Source organism: Phocoena phocoena, chromosome 6 (assembly GCF_963924675.1).
Source record: "Phocoena phocoena chromosome 6, mPhoPho1.1, whole genome shotgun sequence".
NCBI classification, from domain to species: domain Eukaryota; kingdom Metazoa; phylum Chordata; class Mammalia; order Artiodactyla; family Phocoenidae; genus Phocoena; species Phocoena phocoena.
The window spans coordinates 18,337,792-18,360,880 of NC_089224.1; the positions used below are offsets into that span (position 1 = coordinate 18,337,792).

General features: G+C 44.9%; 1 protein-coding gene across 2 annotated transcripts; it reads left to right on the forward strand.

Moving 5' to 3' along the window:
- Nucleotides 1–1,639: 1,639 nt before the first annotated feature.
- Nucleotides 1,640–22,803, forward strand: SLC18A1 (solute carrier family 18 member A1). 2 transcript variants are annotated; one of them, XM_065878904.1, is made up of 15 exons: nucleotides 1,640–1,763; nucleotides 3,126–3,483; nucleotides 4,095–4,153; nucleotides 7,585–7,668; nucleotides 8,609–8,701; nucleotides 10,241–10,330; nucleotides 10,564–10,607; nucleotides 12,755–12,815; nucleotides 12,898–12,993; nucleotides 18,413–18,491; nucleotides 19,449–19,500; nucleotides 21,036–21,099; nucleotides 21,382–21,501; nucleotides 21,712–21,845; nucleotides 22,690–22,803. In XM_065878904.1, exons 1-15 carry the CDS (start codon nucleotides 1,640–1,642, stop codon nucleotides 22,801–22,803), a joined length of 1,572 nt encoding a protein of 523 aa, XP_065734976.1. The 2 variants fall into 2 exon arrangements, with proteins under 2 accessions (XP_065734976.1, XP_065734977.1); XM_065878905.1 differs by lacking the exon at nucleotides 12,898–12,993.
- Nucleotides 22,804–23,089: the final 286 nt, after the last annotated feature.

The window sequence follows — 23,089 nt, forward strand, 5'->3', positions numbered from 1 at the left end:
ATGAAAGTAGTTAATTATAGAATAATTATACAATAACTCAAAATTACAGAAAAGGAAAAAGAAGATAATTTGTCATTGATTATAATAGCTGACACTTGTGGGTGTACCTTTCTAGTCTAGTCTTTTAAAATGGTGCACATATATTTATTTTTTATATAATTGAGGTCAAGCTGTAGATACAATCTAATATCATTTTTTTCTTAACATATTGAGTATTTTCTAAGTCATCAAAATTATTTGAAAACATTGTTTTTAAGAGCTACTTATATTCCACTATTAAAATGTATCATTTTTATGATACATTTAAAATGTATCACTAACATAAATAATTCAACAGTTATTAATTTTACACATAAATCTTTGGCTGCATTTCTGATTATTTCCTTACGATAGGTTCCAAATCAAAGGGTATACATTTTTTTAGAGCCTGATATGTTTCATGACAGTAATCTATTGTAAACTTTATAAGATTGGAATTGTTGATACTACAACAGAAACAACATAAAAGAAAATGAAATTCTTCCCAGCAACTGTTATTACCTGAAGTTTAACAAAGTACTCTGACTTAATGCTGACTGATGACATGAAATCCTAAGTAGAAAACGAATCATCAAAGTTAGTATTTTACTTACACAGAGTAGCACACCGTTCTGAGCAGGGGTTTATAGCTTAAACAAAAGAATAGGTGTGTTTCTAGTACCATAGAGCAAGGGAAGATGGTGGGGAACATTCCTGCAAGTTAAAAAAAAAACTGGGATTTTCTTCTAGTTTGACACTGATTGTGGGACCTGAGACACATCTCCTAGCTTCTTGAATCTCAGATTTCTCATCTGTGAGATGAAAGGCTTGGTCTAGGTCAGTGTTTCTCAGTGGGCAGCACAGGTAACACTTGTGGCACATGGGCTATTTTGGGGTGGTACATAGACATAGACAGTTATTTTTTTGGCATGGCACATAAAGTTATGTTTTTAAATGATAGTATTTCAGTTTTTAAAAAGAGTGGATTTAGAGGAAAAGATTAAGTAAATAACAATACAGGTAGTCCTCAGATATGACATAAACTACTGAGGTGATGGGCAAATGTCTGATGTTTGAGAAATATAGAGCTAGGTGATCTCTGTAGAACTTGCTTAATGTGTGAGGTAGAATTTCAGATATAAAAAGCCGGTCAGCAATGCTTCCTTGGAAGGCATTCTGTGAACGAGGTAGAGTTATTCAGATGTATAAGGAGTAACAGAGACACAGGCATGGAAAAGGTTCAGATACCATCCTATCACTGGGAGTCTGGGGTTAGCAGATGCAAACTAGTATATATAGGATGGATAAACAAAAAGGTCCTACTGTATAGCACAGGGAACTATATGCAATATCCTGTGATAAACCATAATGGAAAAGAGTATGAAAAGGAATATATATATGTGTGTACCTGAATCACTGTGCTGTACAGCAGAAGTCAACAGAACATTGTAAATTAACTGTCCTTCAATAAAATATAAACAAACAAACAAGCAAAGACCATCCTATCACTTGCAACTCTTTGTACTTCTCATTTTAATAGTGAGTTTCACTTGTCTGGGCAGAATTTCTCCCAGATCCTCCCGAAAAACCTGGCAGAGGAGCCACCCCTGGCACCCTCACCATGCTCAGGGCGGTTCTGGACACTCCTCAGTGGTTGCTGAAGAAGGGGAGAGAGTCCCGGAAGCTGGTGTTGCTGGTGGTGTTTGTCGCTCTACTCCTGGATAACATGCTGCTCACTGTGGTGGGTACGTTTGGGGGGCTTGGCGCTGGGGGTTAATTTGCTCTGGTGCCCAGAGGACAGCACATACCCTGTTAGAATTCAGCAGTGAATGGACTGGAGAATTTTTCTTTTTGTGCTTGAAAACACAAAGAAAGATTGCTGGGGATTAGAAGAAATGGCAGGAAATGGAGTCTGAAGCTTGCCAACCTTTGCTGAAAGACCCCAGAGGTTCAAAGAGAAGGAGGTTCAGAGAGCATCTGACCGAATCAAAGGGACTGACCCGGAGCCAGAACTGGCAATACTTTTCTTCCTCCCCATACTCTCTTCCTAAGGTGCTAATGACTCCAAATGCCCTCTGGGATTGTGAGCACCTTCTCACCATGTTGCCTTTGTCTGCTCTGTCAAAATAACACACTTTATATGGATATCCAACTTCTTATCAAAACCTACCTTTCCTGTGGTTCTTTCCCTCCCAGTCCTTCTTTTTTAGTTGGTAGTCTATTCATTTTCACATTCAGTTGTACTGGTATATAAATGGGAACCAGCAGGTTTCCCCTTCTGGATAAAATATATGCTTTTAAACAAGAATCTTCCTGAAACAAATGATAAATCCAATATAGTCAGTTCTTATTATTCATGGTGTTATGCTCTATAAATTTTCTGTGAACACTGGATTTAGTCTATACTAAATAATTTCTCCTCGGGGAAATACACACACACACACATGCCCCTCCCGCCCCCCCCATACATATGTGTGTGTGTGCACACCATATAGATTATAATCTTAAATCTTAAAAACAACACATCCTGGTAGATTGTATTTTCTTTACAAAAGAGAAAACGAACTTCAGAGGTGTTAAGTGACTTGCCTGAGGCGACCCCACTAACAGGTGCTGAGCTGGGATTCAGGCTGTGCCCAACTGGCCCTAGAGCTGGAGTTTCTTGCACCTTGCTGCCCTTCCCCGCCCCATGCTCTGCATCTCTGTGTGAGAGTGAAAGAAGAAGGCAGAGCCCACCTTGTTCAACCTCAGCTGCAAAAGTGAGCATCTGGTGACTCTGTTTTCCACACTCTCTGCATGTATGTCTGAGAAAACCCACGATGGCTTTGTGAGCATTGACTTTTCGGATTACAAACATTGGCCAGTAGACGAATTAGCCAATATGGAATCCATGAATAATGAGGACCAATTGTATGATGGTTGGAATTCAGGTACTTGAGCTAACAGGATAACTCGGGCAGGCACAGTCTTCTAGTAGGCTTCAGATCATGTCACTTGGACGCCTTCCTGAGCATGAGTCTGGACCTCATGGTAATGTCCCTGAACTGACTAGCAGTCAGAAGACAGTCTGTCCTTAGCCCTCATTACTTGTTCTTCTTAACTTTCAGTGCCCATTGTGCCCACCTACCTATATGCCACAGAGTTCAAAGTCAACACTTCTGTGTACCCTGGGCCCACCACGGCTTCCCAGCCTGCCCTCACTTCTGCCTTTTCCACCATCTTCTCCTTCTTTGAAAACAACACCTTGGCTATCGAAGAAAGTGTACGCAGTGGCATAGCATGGACAATTGACACTCCCGGCACCGTCCCCCCTCTGGTCACCGAAGCCATCCCAGCCCATGAAAACAACTGCTTTCAAGGCACAGAGTTCTTGAAGGAAGAGAACCTATGGGTTGGACTTCTGTTTGCTTCCAAGGCTCTGATGCAACTTCTGGTCAACCCATTCGTGGGGCCTCTCACCAACAGGTATCTCAAGGGGTACAGTGCCCCACAGGGTACTCAGGGGCTCAGAAATAAGAGAATGGGCTGAGGTATCATAAAGGTGGTGATAAAGAAGGGAAAACTCACTTGTCTGCACCCCAGGGTGGTCAGCTGTTTGGGAAAGATAGCATGATATTGATAAAATGACTTGGGCTTCAGATTTTCTTAGTGATGTAATGACTATTGAGTACCAAGAAGAGAACCAGGGAACAGAAGTATACTACTGGTATTATTTCAGTGCCCTGGAACATGGCTTGAACGGGGTAAGGGTAGAAATAAGACAGGCCTCTTGCAGGATAGAGCACTGGCTTCTTAGTGCTTGTGTTTGGGATTATCCTCATGTTTCAGAAAGATATGCCTTCTGACTAGGTTATTTATCTTTTCTGGAAAAGAGGATTTGGGCCCTGGCCAACAGGTAAATTTGCATGTTTGTTTATATGCATTCACATGTCATATTCCGTCTCTGTACCTGCATTCGGAGACATGTTTTGCCATGCACTCAAATAACTGCATTTTTGTTCCCAATTACATGAAAAAATATAGTGCAAGTATACAGAGGCCTATTGGAATCGTACCTTTTTTTAATTCCCTTTTAGGATTGGATATCACATTCCCATGTTTGCTGGCTTTGTTATCATGTTTACCTCCACAGTTAGTAAGTAATTTGCTACCTCTTTTCTTCACTTCATTGATTAACTTTGATTTTATCACATGCATTACCAGGAAGAGAGCAGGGTCAAGTGAGCTAATTAGTCATCTGACTAAGTGACCTATGACACTGATTTAAATGCTTTACAGTTTTCGTTATGGGGACTAGAGCAGTAGAGGCAACTCAGTTGGCATTTGTATATCATGCTATAAAAGAACAGATACTTCACTTCCTTCAGCTTGGAAAAATTGTGAAGGCTGTTTTAATTTGTATGCAGTAATGTGTATGTGTGTATCTATCAGTAATCCGTTGAATGAGTTTAGTACAAACCTCCCATCTTTTTTTTTTTAAATAAATTTATTTATCTATTTTTGGCTGCGTCAGGTCTTTGTTGCCACGCGCAGGCTTTCTCTAGTTGCAGAGGGCTGGGGCTACTCCTTGTTGCGGTGCGCAGGCTTCTCACTGCGGTGTCTTCTCTTGTTGTGGAGCACGGTCTCTAGGCACGGGAGCTTCAGTAGTTGCGGCACACGGGCTCAGTAGTTGTGGCTCGCGGGCTCTAGAGCGCAGGCTCAGTAGTTGTGGCGCACGGGCTTAGTTGCTCTGTGGCATGTGGGATCTTCCTGGACTGGGGCTGGAACCCATGTCTCCTGCATTGGCAGGCAGATTCTTAACCACTGCGCCACCAGGGAAGCCCCAAACCTCCCATCTTGGAGAAGAGGTCATCGTATTTTGATACGTAAAGGTAAAGGGCAACTAACAAAGAATCTAAATTGGGCAGTAGCAACTGGAAAATTCCGTAAAAGTTCACTCCCTTCAAGGAAGGCCATTAAAGATTATAGCTTTGGAAAATAGATGTGCTAAGGAAACAAGAAAGAGAAAGACAAATAGTCTACCCAGTATCAGATAACTGTTCCCTAAAGATGGAATAAGAACAGTAAGTGAAATAAAATACATCTGGAAATTGACCCTGAGAAAATAAGAAAAAAATGAATGTGGAGTGGTGGGGGAGAGTTTAATAAAGGGGAAGGCATCCTGCTGCCTCTGCTGCCTCTCTGCTCCGAATAACATACCTTCTCCCTCTTGTTTTTCTTATTACCTTTCTGTTACTTTTCTACTTTTTCTATTGCTCTCTCTCAAATTTTCTTCCCTTCCAGCATAGGACTTGACTCCTGTCAACCGATACTGAACAGGAATTTGTTGCATTCAGGGCTGGAAGGTGCAAAGTGCAGGAGCTCAATGTGTGACGTTCTGTCTGAGAACTTCAGCTTACTTGCGACATTCTAGTTGAACCAAAGAAAATGAAGAAATTAAAGTTAGAAATCTTTATGGAACTTCTAGGAGCTCAGCCTATGCCAAACAGTAAATTAAAAACTAATAAGACGCTCGATTTCATCACATGAGGCATAGTTCATGTCACAAAATTTTATGGTACACACACATGATGCCTTGATGGTGATGGTGAAAAGTCACTGAGGTGAAAAGTCACTGAGGGAACATAAAGAATGAAAAGACATGGCTCTGTTTACCCAGGGGTTCTTAATGCTTGCCTGGGAGCCATGACAAACACCCTGCAAAATAAGATAATGCAGTGTCCTAGTGGATCCCAAACTTTTTAGCATAAGGTCCTTTCCTGATTCTCTGTCAAGAACTGATTTTTTTTTTAAACATTATATTTTTTTATTAATTTATTTATTTTCGGCTGCGTTGGGTCTTCATTGTTGCGCACAGGCTTTCTCTAGCTGTGGTGAGGGGGGCTGCTCTTCCTTACGGTGCACAGGCTTCTCATTGCGGTGGCTTCTCTTGTGGAGCATGGGCTCTAGGTATGCGGGCTTCAGTAGTTGTGGCACGTGGGCTCAGTAGTGTGGCTCGTGGGCTCTAGAGCACAGGCTCATTAGTTGTGGCACATGGGCTTAGTTCTCCATGGCATGTAGGATCTACCCGGACAAGGGCTCGAACCCGTGTCCCTTGCATTAGCAGGCAGATTCTTAACGACTGTGCCACCAGGGAAGTCCAAGAACTCATGTTTTGAAAGCTTTTCTTAACTACTGAACTGTATATATTAAATAATGATTATCGTTTCCATGCCATAACTAGTGTTGCTATACTGAGTTAGCCTAACTCTAGCAAACGTTTGATGTTTAGGGGTCCTATGTAGCATTCCTTCAGGGTTTTTAAATACTAAAATGAGGTTGCTAATGCCCATCACCCCCCCGAAGGACCCCCAGCTGGGAAACATGCTTAATGTAATTAGGAGCTAAATGGTGGCCCGTGTTGGGGCACAAAGTGAAAAATTACTTTGGTCTTCCTAAATAGGGAGATCAACCATCCTAGTTTGCCTGGGATTGAGGGGCTTCCTGGGATGCGAGACTTTTGATTTTAAAACCGCAAAGGTCCTGGTCCAACAGAGATGAGTTGGTCACACCATTCTCAGAGGACATAGGGGTAGCAGACCTTGAACAGAGTGGAAATCAGAAAGCCTGGGAGAAAGCATTGGAGGCCTGGCCCAGGAGAGACCAATCATTTGCATGTTTGGGAGACGGTGTGCTCATGTCGGGAAGTAATGGGAGATTATAAACACAACCAAAGACATCTAATGAATGGGCAAAGGGATTCAGATTATGCCGATTCAGACACTTTGGGAGGGAGTCTTCTCTCTTTCTGTGGTGTTGTCCTGGAATTGGAGATGAGACATGTCTGGACCCACCAACCTTACTACCACTGCCCTATAATTTAGTTGTTGATAACACATTCCTGTTTGGTTCTCAGTTTCGTGTATGTTAGTCTCTAGTAGACTGAATCTCTTCAAGGGCATGAACTGGATATTCTCTTTATCTCACATCTGCTACAGAGTACAGCATAGCTGCATGGTCAGTATTACTTAATAAATACTCACTGATCTGATTTGGCTAAAAGATCCTCCAATATAAGGGGAAGGATCTGATTGGATTAGAAGATATTATTTTCTACACAGTACCAACGGTCCTTCAAGTACACATAGCTTTTGTCCCACACTCCAGATGACCCAATGGGACCCAACAGTGGCAAAGATCAAATCTGGGTATTGCATATAGAGGATCCAGAAGTAGGGTCCAGGGACCAGTTCTCAGCCCAGGGCATTGGGTTTCATGCACAGCCCTGACTCCAGTGGACAGGATGTTGGGTTTTAAGCAGGAAATGTGGACACTCAGCCTTCCAGCCACTGTGTGGTGAATCAGTTTATGCTTTGGTTTCTCTGTCTTCATGCCAGTTAAAATGCAATCCTAATTAAGGGGGAAGGATTAGAAAGACAACTCTGAAAACAGGGAGCAGTGATCGTGCTTTATTAAAACATACGCGTAATGGCTCATGTCTATAGTATCGTGAGTCCATTTTCTGGTGGCCAGGGAATCAAAGGCACTTTTGCTAACTGGAGCATTCTTGCTATTCTCTTTGCCCAGTGTTTGCTTTTTCTGGTACCTATACCCTGCTCTTTGTGGCCCGAACTCTTCAAGGCATTGGATCTTCATTTTCATCTGTTGCAGGTAACGCCGACATCTTACACACACACACACACACACACACACACACACACACACACACATCTCTCACCATCTCTTACTACCATCAGACCCTATAAGATTTATATGAAGAAATTAAGGAAAATATCATCATAGTTGTGATTGTTGCATAGATTGTGATATGTATCTCTGCATAGTTGCGGAAATTGCGATTTATTAAAAACAAGATAATTGTAGAGTTGCTGGTAGTGCCTATAAATCTCTAAGCGTGACATAATTTTCTTTGATATTTAGATGCTGCTAGCTCAGGTCAGACCAAGCCCAAGGTAAAACTGTGAAGTATGCCAGGTTTTGATTTAATGCCACTCTATGGTCTTTTCTCTATCCCCCTCTTACCATTTTATAGAAGTAGTAAAGTTAATACTGTTGGTAATACCATCCCAGTTTGCAAAGTACTATCAAATACAATATTTAATGTAACCCTATGAAGCAGAGATTTTATGACATTTTACACATGAGTAAATGGGCATAAGAGCCCAGCCCACACTCTCTCCCAAGTGCTTTTATACTCTTCCTTGGGCATCCCCATTGAATAGAGCAGTGCTCTGTGTCCATAGGTTTTTCCCTTCCTTGACCTGCTCCATATCCATGGATTCAGGGAAATGTACTAGGAAATGATAAAATAATGTGAAATGCAGGATCACTGGACAATGGTATTCTGCATTACCCTTCCCAGAGACTTTTGCACTTCTAATGATATTCTGAACGGAAGGAGTGAGCAAGGTAGGCATTTGGGGGACCTGTGGGAGGCAGTATTTGCAAAATACTATGGGTTAGGTTCTATAAAACCCCCAAAACTGAAACTCTAGCTAAGACGACCCCTGAAGATATAATAGGGGCAAGACCAAGGACTCAGTGAGAGAGGCAAAGACTAGGCTAATTCTACCTGCCTCTCTCCTTTCAGGTCTTGGGATGCTGGCAAGTGTCTACACTGATGACTGTGAGAGAGGGCAGGCCATGGGAATTGCCTTGGGGGGCCTGGCCTTGGGAGTGCTAGGTAAGTGGCACTGGCCCCAGGTCTGGGTTCAGGAGGATGAGCTACAGCAGATTCTCCGAAGACAGCCCCAGGAGGCAGGTGTTTCTAAGGTCATGGAAGACAGCATTTTTCTTCCTTCTCTGTCCCACCATGTTTTGAGTCCTGAAATTCTGCCCAGGAAAAGCAGAATCTCTTTCCCCTTGGGGAGCTGAGCAGCCCATAAGGGCCTGGGAATGGTCCAGAAACCTACTCTATTCAAGGGCGTGAATATCTGCATGTTAGCAGCCACCGCCTTACCTCTGCTTCCATACGTGGCCAGTGCTTTCAACATGAGAACACGCTCTTTGTCAGGTTCTGTGCTAAATATATACATAATCTCTTTTATTCCTCACTACCACACTGTAAAAGAGGAATGATCATCCCCATTACACAGATGAGGATAAGAAACGTTCATAGCCATCCAAGGTCACATGGCCGGGAAATGCCAGAGCAAGGATACAGACTCAGATTTTCTGGGATTGAATCCCAAGCTCCAAACCATAAGTTTATGCTTTCTTTGAGGTTCATCCAAAGTCTGGTTTAACTGACTAGTCCCACAAGCCACAGACTTTTACTGAGTACGTATTGTGTGCCAAGCACAATGCTGACACAGAGGGGATGTAGGTCAGACGCCTCAGACGTGCTTCCTGCCCTCTAGGAATTTTCTAGCTAATTGAGAAGAAAACACCAAAAATCTCTTCCCTGCTCTCTACCACCACAGTGAGGAGAGGGAAGCAAAGCCCTGCTCTTTGTTAGTATCCACCTCCCCAAACACCCAGGCTAACACTTTGGTGCATCCTCGTCCCCTTTATCACCTCTCACTCCCAAATGAATAAGCCTGTTAAACCCTCCTCAGCCACTTGCTCAAAGCCAGCACCTCATCACGTCTCAGTTGGAACAAGACACCAGCCTCCTGCCTGATCTGCACGTTGTCTCCTTCCTCCAAGGTTCTGCCCAAAAGGAGCTTCCTATGACCAGAGCTGGTGTTTCTTCCCTGCCAAAAAGCACTGGTCTTTCTCCCTAGCCCACAAGGCCAAGTACATGCTTTATCTGGATATGCAGGGCCCTTGGCTATTTGGTCTCAACCTTCCCCACCTCTTCTCATCTCCCAAATACTCCTATTCTAGTAACAGGGACTTTCTTCTATTTCTGCTCTATCCACACTCTCTTTTCTGACACCTCTGTGTTCTTCACACATGCTTCTTCCCCACAAGTATTATTACCCAGTTGACAAAGCCCCTGTGGCCACCTGAACTCACTCTACTGTGATTACGTAACATTTTGTGGATGGAACATTTACTTTTCACCATGTTCTAATTATTTGGGTCCCCCCACGCCCACACACACATTTCTTCCACTAGAAAGTGAGCCCCTTGGAAGTGGGTCTTCTTCATCTCTGAATCCTCAAAACCTCGTGTCCTCATGTGGAGCTCAGCCCCTAGCAGGCCATCAGGAAATGCTCACTGGGTATAGGAGGACAAGTCATGCTGGCTGGAATCCATGCCTGTTTTGCTTTTCTAGTGGGTGCTCCGTTTGGAAGTGTGACATATGTATTTTGGGGTAAGACTGTACCCTTCCTCATCTTGGCCTCCCTGGCACTACTGGATGGAGGTAAGTCACCATAAGAGGCCACCAGGCAGGCGAGAGCCCAGGTCAGGTTGGGAATGCATTACGCTATGGTGTCCATGTTGACATATTTGGGTGGATCAAGGACTGCCCCATCATAAGAGAGAGGGAGGAAGCTCAGGGAATTAGATCTGCAAGAGGTAGGGTGGCTGTTATTGGATCCTCCATCTAATAAGTGGACACACTGAACTATTTCTCACTCCCTCTTCGTTTCTTAGCACTCCAGCTTTGCATCCTACAGCCTTCCAAAGTCTCTCCTGAGGTAAGTGGATACCAAGTTCCATTGCCAAGAGAGTGATAGAATGGATAGGTGCAGTGACCCAGGCCTGCCTAGACCATCCGTGTCAAACCATAAGAAGAAAGGGGAGTGGAGCTGGAGAAAGCAAGAACTGTACTGGATTCCCAATAGGGTCACGTTTAGGATAGCATGAGGGATGGGGAAGGAGTCTGGCTTGATGTTGGACCAAGATGGAGGAAGGGCCTTATAAAGAATCAAAGAAACCTTACTGAGTTATGTATAATAACTCAGAACCAGGAAGACAATGACATTGGGACCTGAGTATTTATAGTTATAATATCTCAGAGCTAAAGAAGACCTTGGAGGCCATCCAAACAATCTCTACCCCCAAAGCATACTTACAGACTGTCATTCTGTAGCAGTTAAATATCAGAGTTGGTATCTGTCTGACTCTAAGACAGAGATGGCTCTGGGAAATCTATACCAAGTCATGAAGAAAGATAAGAGAATACAGACAATATGGGAATGTTTGATCTAAGGACCTTGATTTTGTAGCCAAGTCAGATGGTAGTGTTGGTATCGTAGGGGCGCACTACTTGTGATTGGTGTCTGAAGTGGGGGGCAATCTTGTGGGGTCTGTGCTAGCTCCAAGTAATTAGTGCTAGAATTGAATTAAACTTTAGGGACACCCAGTTGGTTCACAGAGAATTGGAGAATTGCTTGGTGTGAAAAAAGCACACCCATTTGGTATCAGAAGTGTTGTAAGTAGAGGAGTGATTTTCCTTTAGTACCTTTTTGAATAATTTTGATTTTTAGATGGTAATGTTCTATGTATTCAAAAAAGTATTTTTTTTTTTTTCTGGCTGGCATACCAGTTCGATATTTTTTTCATTCTTCTATATTTGGGCATTTAGGTAGTTTCCAGTATTTTGCAGCTACAAATAGTGCTGCAATGAATAACCTTGTGTATAGGCATTGTTATAGAGTTGGCGGTAATCTTTAGAGTAGATTTCTAAAAGTGAAATTGTCAGGAATCCCCTGGCAGTCCAGTGGTTGAGACTCCACACTTTCACTGCCGAGGGCCCGGGTTCAATCCCTGGTCAGAGAACTAAGATCCCACAAGCCACATGGTGCAGCCAAAAACAAAAACAAATAAAAGTGAAATTGTTGGGTCAAAGGGTTTATTGGACTTCTTTATGTACATTTTATGATTTAGATCTGTCTCTTTACTTGAATTATATATGGGATAGGCCATGATCTTTTTAGTTTTAGTATCTCTGAATATTGCAATCCACCCTGTGTGGATGCAGAGAGGGTTATCATATCAAAACTATTAAATCTATTACAAGATAGAACGTGGTAAACACCAGAGATTAGGACACAGTACTCAGGAAATTTGAAAGAGAGAGAAGTTCCAGCTCCTGAGTCAGGGAACACTGGATAAGAAGGAGCCATTTAAGCTTGACCTTGATGAATGGGTGAGGTTTGGATCTATGCAAAGGAGAAGGAAGGGAGTTTAGGTAAAGATAACCATGACAACTGAGGGCCTGCTTGTATGCATAGAAGGAAGGTAGATGCTAGGTTTATCTGGAATGAAGTTTTTTGAGGGGTGCGGGATGTTATAATTGGACATTTAGGCTGGCATTTTAATCTAGATGTTCAGGCTCCTTCGGCCACACCAGTCCGGTATGGCTCCACACGTTCAAAACAAAGCATTCAGGAAGCTTGAGCAGCTTTCTGAGTTGTTACCTCTAGGCTCACCTTTGGGGTTCAGCACTCTGCCTGTGGTCCTTCCTGGATGAATATTGGTGCTGGCAAGATCTAGTGGAGAGGCCCGAGGCCAGGAGTCCAGACACCTGTTGTCCAACGTTGGCCTTGCTGACAATCCACTCTGATCTGGTTGATGGTCACTCAAAGGCAGGAATCATGTCTGGAATATGTTGTCCTACTCTTTGTGACTGCCTTGCACACGGGGGCTGTGCGGCCACCAGCTCACTCTGTGACATTGGGCAAGTCACCTCCTCTTCTATGACGTGGGTGTCTGGTCTCTCCAGTAAGGGAGCTGACGTAGATGGTCTCTGAGGTCCTTCCTGCACGCTCTCAGATTCTGTGAAAACAGGAGAGATGTATACACGGTACAAATGGAAGTTTTTTGTTGCCCATGTTCTCAGAGTGCCAAGGGGACTCCTCTCCTCACACTTGTCAGAGACCCATTTATCCTGGTGGCTGCAGGTAAGCTGACGTTGCCTCCCTTTGGGCTGGGAGAGTCTGAGCTTCAGGGCAGCCTTGGGGGCTCACTGAACCATCTCCCCAGGGTCCCTCTGCTTTGCCAACATGGGGGTGGCCATGCTCGAGCCCACACTGCCCATCTGGATGATGCAGACCATGTGTGCCCCTGAGTGGCAGCTAGGTAAGTGACCTCAGTCCCCAACTCGGGCTTGGGCAGAGAGGCGTGCTATGGGCCCTTTCTCAGGTAATCGGCAAGCATCATCAGGGCCAGGTCTTCAGAGTCACAGAAGGACAGTGTGCTTCCTTCACAGAATTACCTTCCCTGCCCACACCTGTGAATCAAGCCTGATTTAGTGGGCAGTCCCTTCAAGAGGCAGGCCAAGGACCAGTTCTCTCAGGGTTACTTGAGAGGCTGCCTCCTGGGCTTGAAGTCCTAAAAATGTCTGTCCAATAAAACATAACTCTCAACTTAAAAAAAAAAAAAAAAAACGGAGAAGAAGAAGAAAATGAGAAGCAGGCTGAGAAGGGCAGGGTTGGGGGGGTGTTGATAGGTGATGGAGGGGCAACATACCTAGCTGGGTGGATGAATAACTTCTAGTCTAAAGACCTTGGGTTTTTATTTCTGCCCCATTGAGTTGCTGTGCACACTTGTGAAAATCACAACTTTCTGAGCACCACTTCTCTCATCTCTAAAATGGATATCAGGATACTATCTAGTTCAGAGGGTAAATCTGAGGAACAAATGACATAATCTGTGGCAAAGCTTTGCATCCGTAGAACATTAACAAGGCACCACTGTTACCAAAACTGATACGTTCTTCTTTCCCACTCCCTGTCCCCCAGATTACCCTTTTGCTATCTTTTTACCTCTAAAAAGGTGCTAATGGAGTATATTGTTCTGTGAGGGAGGCCTCTGGCCTCCTCTGCTCCATGGAGAGATGTCCTCATGACCCATCTGAGCTTAGAGAGCAGGCTCTGGACCTTTCCAGGAAGCCTGAGGAAAGGGGACAGAGAGGGTCACGTGCAAATGGCTCAGTCACTGCAGGGAGGAGAGGCTTAAGTGGCCAGAGGGGAAACTGACAAGAACCTGATAACAGCTTAATATACAATGAAAAGCACTAAATCTAATTTTTTAGGGGACCAGGCTAAGCAAGGCTCCCAGCTGCGCTTGTAGCCCTAAATTGAATTTTTCTGGGCAGCAGCTGCCTCTGACCATGACAGTTAATTGAGTTAGTTGGTGCTTGGTGCAAATAAACATCCCCTGCCTCAAGGCTCTAGCCGCTCAGGCTCTTGGGGCAGAGGGGCAACCAACCTTGGCTCAGAACGGCCTCTCTCCAGCCCTTCTTCGCCCCGCAGAAATATTAAAAGCAAACCAGCTATCAGCCAGTAACTGGTGAATTGCTGACTTTGGGTTTAATTGTAAACATCCTGACAGATTCTGTTAGGCGGCACTGTTTCCTGTCAGGGTACAGAGAAGCAGAGAGAGGCTGGTGAGTCACAAGGAAACTCACAGGCCTGGTGCCACCCAGTGCCTTGTGCAGGCGAGGCTGCGGTAGAAAGCCCTCAGGAGAGTAAGTGAGACTGAGAAGGCCTTGTCCTCCGCCATCCCTTACAACTTTTCTCAGTGCCCTCTGCATCTGTAAGTCTAACTTCAAATGTTCTCACCTGGAGAGTGTGTTAAAATTCAGATTGCGAGGCCCCATCCAGCAATTCAGCAGAAACAAATTTGCATTCCTGGTGAGTTTCCCAGTGAGGCTGATATGGCGTCAGCGACCACACCGAAAAATATTGCTTTCAACGCAGAACTCTCTCCAAGTTGTTGGGAGGAACAATTTGCAGTGTGTGACTGAACATTCTCCAAGTGGCCCGTTGTGTGCCCGTGACACTCACCCAGTGGAAAGAGCTCAGGCTTTGGAAACAAGCCCACCTGGGTTGAAATCCTGACCCAGCCACTTATGGGTTGTGTCCTTGGATAAGTTACTTAACGTCTTCAAAGCCCACTTTTTTTCATTTGTAAAAACGGAGGCACTTTTCTGGTTGTTTTCAGGGTTAAATAGATCTTTGCATTCTAAAGGCATTAGCACAGTGCCTGGAATAGAGGATATAGTCAAGAAATCACTTTGACAGTCACAGCTCTGTGTAATTCCCCACCCCTTGAAGATATGCTGTGAAATATATATGTGCCTGTAGACATATAGTCTGGAACACCTCTTTTGCACAAAATGCTACTGAATTGCAAGCTATACTCAGATCCTAAAGAACAAGCCACACTGACTGAGGAAAATCTCATTCAGGAAATCCCACATCACTTAAAATGATGTCAAGGAGATGTATCTAGGAGGCCTGTGGGCTTGGTACAGGTGCCCATTTCCAGATACCAGGTAGGCAATTGAGTAGCTATACTATTACATTTTTTAAAAGCAATTAAACAGAAACACATGGTTACAGTTTGAAACAGATTGCCACCTGTACAGATAGACTAGACAAACACACTAAGGTGTGTTTCACCTCCAGCCCACAGAAGAGAATATTAAAAGCAAACAAGACCTCAGCCAGTAACTGGTGAATTGTTGACTCTGGGTTTAATTGTAATCATCATGACAGTTTCTATTAGGCAGCACTGTTTCCTCTCCATACAGAGAGGCAGAGAGAGCTGGTGAGACCCAAGGAAACTCACACCACTCATTCCATGCAGTTCTTTATGCCAGAGCCATCTGTGCTGCCACACTGCTGGTGGGGTGGTGGAAACACCTGGAGGTGGAGGGAGAAGGTCTGGGTTCAAGTCCTGACCCTGTTACTCCCTGGTTATGATGATAATAGTTAAGGCCGATGCTCAGAGAGCACTTATTCTGTGCCAGGCGCCTTGCAAAATGGTCGCTTTGCATTATCTCAATTAAGCCTTATAACCAGCCTATCTGGTACCAATTATTATTATTCCCATATTTTAGAGATTTCTTAATCTGACCCAATTTCCCATTACCCTCCCAAATCCTGGGTCTTGTGGAAGTCCCTGCCATCAACAAGTGTCCCTATGCCCTCAGCCTCTTTTCTCTGAACACTTCTTTCATCTTCTTGCCCTGAGACCCGAATGTTTTCTGAGAACACCATTTTCCCACAGCCTTCTTGATGGAAGTTCATGTTCCTTTAGGCTTTGCTTTCTTTTGCTGCTTCTGAATCATTTCTTCTTCATTCCCCTTCAAAGGCCCTGACTCCCATGAAAATCGTGTCGTTAGATTATACCACCCCACCCTTCTTTATTGCAGTTATCTACTGACCCCTGAGTTATCCCGTCTCATTCATTAAATCCACCAACACCTGGCTTATATTCATTTCACCTTTATTCCTGTCACCACTTTTGGTGACTTCCATATCCGGGTGGATAACCTTACCAACATCTTGGCTTATTCCTTAATCTACTCTCTTGCAATGATCTTCTTCTCCTCTCCACCTTAACCAATCAAACCTTTATATAATATTGACCTTGACCTCACCATTAATCGTAGCTTCTCTGAAATTTCACTTCCAAGCGGTGCAGTTATCACCTTACATATTCCCTGCTCAGGTATTCTAATACCCCTATATTAACACATTTTGGCTACACTGGGATCACCAGTCCATTCAATTCTTTCTCTGTTTCCCTCACTACTCATGTCCTGTCTTCTTTCTTTACTCAGCTTGGAGTCCATCGTGATGAATCCACGTCCATCATTAATGTCACTCCTTTGAAAGCATCGTTAATTTCTTTGCCCCACCCGCTCCCTCTGGGGTTGTCACATGGGAAGCCTTAACTCTGGTTAAGCCTATCTGGTTGCCGACTCCTTGCATGCACCTGAGCAGTGACATGGGGCTGTAGGAAAACACACACTAGGTAGGCTGTTGGTCTCACCTTATACTTATGGCCACAAATCTAAAGTGGGTTTTCATACTGTCCAACAATCTTTCTTTAAGCCCCTAGTTATGTTCTTCCTACTTTCCAAAAGGACTGGTTTACACTTCTCCATTCAAACCTCCTACACACCCTCATCCCTTCACCTTCATCATCCTCAACTCCCAGTCATTGAGAAAACAGAAGCAACAAGAAGGGACCTTGCATGTTCTCATCACTACATATACTTACTTCCCCATATCTGTGCGTACATCCACTGCCTTCTCTTTATGGTTGGAACATCCCAGCTCCTTCAGAGGTCAAACTTCTTTTTTCTTTTCTTTTCTTCTTCTTTTTCCTTCTGGATTCCGTCTCCTCCTACTTCATTGACTACTCCTTATCACCTTTGCTATCTCCTCCTCGTTTGTTAACTTTTAAAGGTAGGAGTCCCAGAAGGCTCAGTCCATAGATATATCTATTCTTCTATCTCTGATCTTTCATGGGTGATCCCAGCCATTCCCATGGCTTTAAGAACTAATTGGTAAACCAATTAGTAGAACGCTTATGTCTGTGGGTAGGATTTCTCCTCGGAACTCTAGACTTGTCCACTCAATGGGCCTTCCTATTTGCATTAAATGTTTTTGTTTGTTTGTTTTTCTTGCTACAAACCTTCTGTCTTGGTTATTCAGTTCTCAGCTTAAATGTTACCTCCTCAAAGAAGCCTTCCCTGATCCCCTAAATCTAAGTTAGCCCTTATTCCTGGTCACTCTTCCATACTGCCACATTAAACTTTCTTCACAGAACTTATCACTTGTCAAAATTATCTTTTTCATTTATTTGTTTACTTGTTTATTGTCTATCTCCCCCCCTTGGAATGTAAGCTCCCAGGAAGCCAGGATTTTGTCTATTTTATTCACCCTTCTGACCCTGGTCCCTAGAATACCTGGTACATAGTAAAAACTCATTAAAATGCTCATTAAAATGCTACATGAATGAATAAATGAAAGAACAAATCAATGATACTCAGAGAGGGTAAATTCCCCATGGTCACAGAGCTAAAAAGTGGTCAAGCCACAGTTTGAACTCAGCACCAAAGCCCATGTTCCAGGGTACCTGACTCTACTGTCACAAACAAACAGTGTGATAAGGGCTTCAGTTTACAAAATCCTTTTACATACATTTATCTAATTTGCTCCTTAGCGTAATTTGGTATGATAGAATCACAGCTTTGTTTTTAGGACTCTGCGCTTCCACTGCAGGGGGCATGGGTTCAATCCCGGGTCAGGGAACTAAGATCCCGCAAGCCTTGAGGTGTGGCCAAAAAACAAAAAAAAAAAGTCACTGTCACAGCAATAGAAGGGCAGGTAAATAGCAAGGCAGGATTTTACTTCCTAGGAGGTATGTAAGCCTTTCTCTAAAGCTCATGCTCTTATGCTGATAATCACGTGTATTTTATACATGAGAATGGCTCATCAAAGCCATTCATCAGGAAATCCAATAGGGGAGCTAAAAACACGTTAAATGTGTTGAAGCTAAACACAGCCCTGCTCTTGAGGAAAGCAGAGTGTGGAGCCCTATGTCATCTGCTCTGGGTTTGCACAAGGACCTCCAACCCACAAAACAAAGCGGTTTGGGATCCTTGAAGGTAACAGGGGGACTTCACTGTCCTGTAAGAAACAAGGTGTTTTAGAGTAACTGGGTACATTCTAAGGTAAGGGCCTGTGTCTTTCCACAGGTCTAGCTTTCTTGCCTGCCAGTGTGTCCTACCTCATTGGCACCAACCTCTTCGGCGTGTTGGCCAACAAGATGGGTCGGTATGTAGCCTGGGGATCTGGGAAAAGTCAGGTGGGAGAGTCTTCTGAGGTGTTCCCTGCACCTGGGATGATGAATAATAGCTTCTCTGAGGTTGAAACTTGAGAACAAGTACACACAGATAAAAACTGCCCACTGGGAGGATGGGGATGGGTAGATGGTAAGGGCAATATAGAGAAAGGATGGTCCTGAGCTGGCTGCTATAGAAGAGGCAGTGAATATATGAGAGACAACCTTTACTATCCAGATGTTTGTTGTCCAGTTGAAGAGAGAAAATAATTCCACAGAGAACAGGTATGAAGAAAGCAGTACCTTGGGGCAGTGGTTGTCAAACTATATTCCATGGACCCCCAGGGAGCTCTACAGGTCTGCGTCGGAGGCCACTGAGTGGAAAGGGTTGGGGGCTAAGAGGTATGAGTCTGGTTTCTGTCCCTCCACTACAGTGAGAACACCTTTAATTTTACCATTGGAGTTCAGCACAAAGATTTTAAAAATAAATTTAAAAACCATTGCCATAGGAAATCAGAGAAGGGAAGAAGTTTGGTATGTTTTGTGGTTTTTGAGATGGACCCTGAAGACCAGATAAAATATGAATAGGTGAGAGGTAGGCTGAATCGGGAAACAGCAGAAATTAAGTTTGAGGATTATCCCCACGGGGCAAGTACCTTCTGAGTCAGCTGCTTCCTCTTCTAAGGGAAGGAAGAATATGTCCCATTGCTCTTCATCTGCTTCTACTGGAAAGAGGTGTGGAGTCAGGGAAGAGGTGAGGGGCCAGGAAGGGACAGGGCAAGGGCTCACCTGGGCATAAACTGGTCCTGTAGAGATGTGCTTATCTTCTCATATCCTAAGGGGTTCCTGGAAGTAGGGGTGGTAGGACTGGCCTGCGTGTTGGTGATGGGGTGGCAGGTGGAAGGGATCTCTCCCCTTTGCACTATTTAATGATGGCTGTTTTCTTCCAGGTGGCTGTGCTCCCTGATTGGGATGGTGGTAGTAGGTACCAGCTTGCTTTGTGTAAGTATAATAAGGGCTTGTTGAGAGAGAGAGAGAGAGAGAGAGAGAAACCCGGACATTTAAGGACCACTTTCCTTTGAAATGAGCAGAGGGTCGATTTGGCAAGGATTGTCAGAAAGACTGTTTCTGTGTAGGTAGGAATTTAGCACTGGGGGAGATGCCACCAGTCATCCCACTGAAAGGAGGTGGGGAAGGAGAAGGAGAGGGCAGTGGGGCAGCTGGAGACAGAGGTCTGAGGCATTATGGTTGGGCACATGAAGGAATACATGTGGTATCTATTTCTGGGGTCTGTAAACTGGTGTGTTTTATGCCTTCATTTACTCATCTCACCCTGACAGGACCCCATAAGCCACCAGGGGAACCATTATCTGTGCTTCCATCTCTAGCGCCAGAATGTTTGGTAGAGGAAGAAAGAAAGAAGGGCTCTTCCATTTCCAGGAGCCCCCTTCAAGCTCTCTGAGCCTTCATTTTCTCCTCTCCACCATAAGGATAAGAAGCACACTTGCCTCGTAGGCTTGAAGGAGGATAAGATGGCTGTAAAGCAGTGAACACAGTGCTCAAGAAAGGCTGGATGTCCTCACTGGGAGCTCAACCTCCGTGTTCAGTTCCAACTTTGTCACTTACTCCTCGCGTGACTTTGAGCTTGCTACGTCACCTCCCTTTACTCAGTATCTTCACCTGTGTAAAGAGGATTCTGAGAGCACCTCACAGGGTTACCCACACCAGCTGCAGCCGTGTCTGGCATGCAGTGAGCCCACAGTGAATTTTATCCAGTACTAGTGATAAAATAGAAATAGCCCTTGAGGATTCACCCCTAAAATTGTTTATAGCCACTAATATCTAAATGGTATGTGAAACTTCTAAGGGGTGAGTGTGCTGGTATAGCAGGTTTGGGTGACAGATGCTCAGGGAGGGAGGTAAGGAACCAGCAAAAGAGGAAAAGAAGGCTTCCGTGGGGGATGGATGGGGAGGGCAAGAGAATGAGTTTCACAAGCTTGCTGAAGCGGCGATGCAAAGCACGCCACCTGCCCTGCTAGCTTATAGGTAATTGGTTGCTGGCATTTCTTTTTTGTCTTCTTGCTCCACTGGCTCCCAGTTAGGGTTTAAGTAAAACCTCTGGATGATGTTGCAAATAGAAAAGAGAGGAAACTCCACTCAGTGAAGAGTGAGGCTGGAAGTATGAGTCTGGGTGGAGGGGGTAGAGGAAGGGGAGGAAGAAAGAGTCCATGCAGCAGAAAAGGGCCATTGTTATGGTTTCATAGAGTCAAATCTGAGGTTCACACTTGATCTTACCACTTACGTTCTGTAATTCTCGATAGGACATTTAACCCGAATGGCACCAATCTAGTCTTCCTATCTTTAGACGGAAGTAAAGATTCTTTTTCATCAGAAGGTATAAGAATGCACGGAGATAATGTCTGTGGCACGTAGCGCCTGGTCGATGACGCATTTTGTAGGAAAACTCTTTGTTTTTGTGCTGCTCCCACCTGACCCAGCTGGACTCCTGATGGACTCTTCTTCCTTTCCTGCTGCAGATTCCTCTGGCTCATAATATTTTTGGTCTCATCGGCCCCAATGCAGGGCTTGGCTTTTCCATAGGTAAGAAGTGCCCTTAAAGGTAACAAGAAGCTCCTGAACGTTGGCTTTGGGTCAGATCAGAGGGGGTATATGGAAAGGCAGAAGAAGCAGGAGAGCGGCTGGCAGGGTTATGGAGAGATGGGCTCATAACTCCTGGTAGGAATGGGTGTCAGTTCTGAGGGGAGGACAGACAGCAGGCAAAGGCAGTGGACTAAAGGGGGGGGGGAGGAGGGGGGATGCCACAAACAGGGAGGGGGACTGTGGGTAGAGCTGACTGCGGTGTCCTGCTTGCTCTGACCACAGGCATGGTGGATTCCTCTATGATGCCCATCATGGGACACCTGGTGGACCTGCGCCATGCCCCGGTGTACGGGAGTATCTATGCCATCGCTGACGTGGCTTTTTGCATGGGCTTTGCTATAGGTATGTTGGTGGAGGGATAGGGGAGCACCAGGACCTGGTACCCCACTCTCCCTTTATCTACTGTTACCAGGTAGAAGAGGCTGATTCTCCTAGGGTTCTGCAGATATTTGACCCTGGGACATCCCCTGGGTCACCTGCTGCCCCTAGCATGGTGTCCTCCCTGTGACCAAGACTCAATAAATACGTGTAGATTTGCTTTACTCCTCGCAGGCCCATCCACTGGGGGTGCCATCGTGCAAGCCATTGGCTTCCCCTGGCTCATGGTCATCATCGGGGTCATCAACATCATCTACGCTCCTCTCTGCTACTACCTGAGGAGCCCCCCAGCCAAGGAGGAGAAGCTTGTAAGGGGCTCTGACTACTGCTGAAAAAATAATAATCTTCTGTTTCTTTCCATGTCTCTCATCCCTTTATATCCCGTGCTCTTATTTCCCCCCTCCTTGATAGGCTCTCTGCTTTGCCATGTTTTCTGATGCCCCTTTCGTCTCCCTCTTTCCTTTGTGCCCTTCCTTATTTTCCCTTCTCTACACTTTCTCTCTTACACTGGTCAGTTAGGAAGGGTCCTAAGTACAGAAGGAAAATGGGATGCTTGTAAAGTGTTGGGGTCAGGGATCATCAAAGGCATCCTATATTTGCTGTAGTTACAAGCAAAGTTTGAATTACCAAATGATGCCCACAAAATGGACAGAATTCCACTGGGCACATTCATTCTTCATTCACTCACATCTGTCATTGTCCTTACCAGGTCATTTCTTAAAGTACAAACACCCCAGGGGAGAGAACCACAGCATGTGATTTTAGTTAATAAGATACTTTCCTCTCACCGCAGCAGGAGCACCCTGAGGGTCTGGGTGGGTTAGGGATGGATGCGGAGAATGCTTAAAGGAGCAAAAGAAGACGTGAAAGTCTGATGGGAGGTGGTGCCCATTTCAGCTGGCTCCCTGCTATAGCCTGTACTACTGCTGAAAGGATTCAATTAAAAGCATGTCAGATGATTGTCTTGACTAGGGTGACTACACCTTGGTCCCTTGGGTGGCCTATGCACATACATGAAGCAGAGCAAGGGTCCTTTGCTGGTTTCTTCAGTCTTTTCTGTGCAGCACTAGACTTGGATGAGCTAGTTGGGGAAGGGCATGGGGAAGCTGGTGAAGGATGCGCAGTGATTCCTCTTCCTGCCTCTTGCTGCAGGCAGTTCTGAGCCAGGACTGCCCCATGGAGACCCGGATGCACGCAGCCGAGAAGCACATGAGGGAATTTCCTCTGGGAGAGGACAGCAATGAGGAGCCTGGCTGTGAGGAGTAGCAGCAGAAACTGGTCCCTGGACCTCGTCACGTGAGGCTCAGACTTCAGTGACTGACTCGTTCCCTTGACGCGGATCTCCACAGGCTGTTCTTCGCTTTTCTCTCCCCTGGTGTCTCCTTTCCTCCCCTCCCATGCATGCTGTTTCCTGGTTCTCTCCTCACCTGTGCCACCTCTAGCTCTCCCTTTAAGCTTCGATGCCTCAGCCAGCCCACCTTTTGTGGGAGGACAGAGTGATGCTTCCTCCTCGGTTTCTGTAAGGCAGTGTGGGTTCTGCGAGGGGTGACTC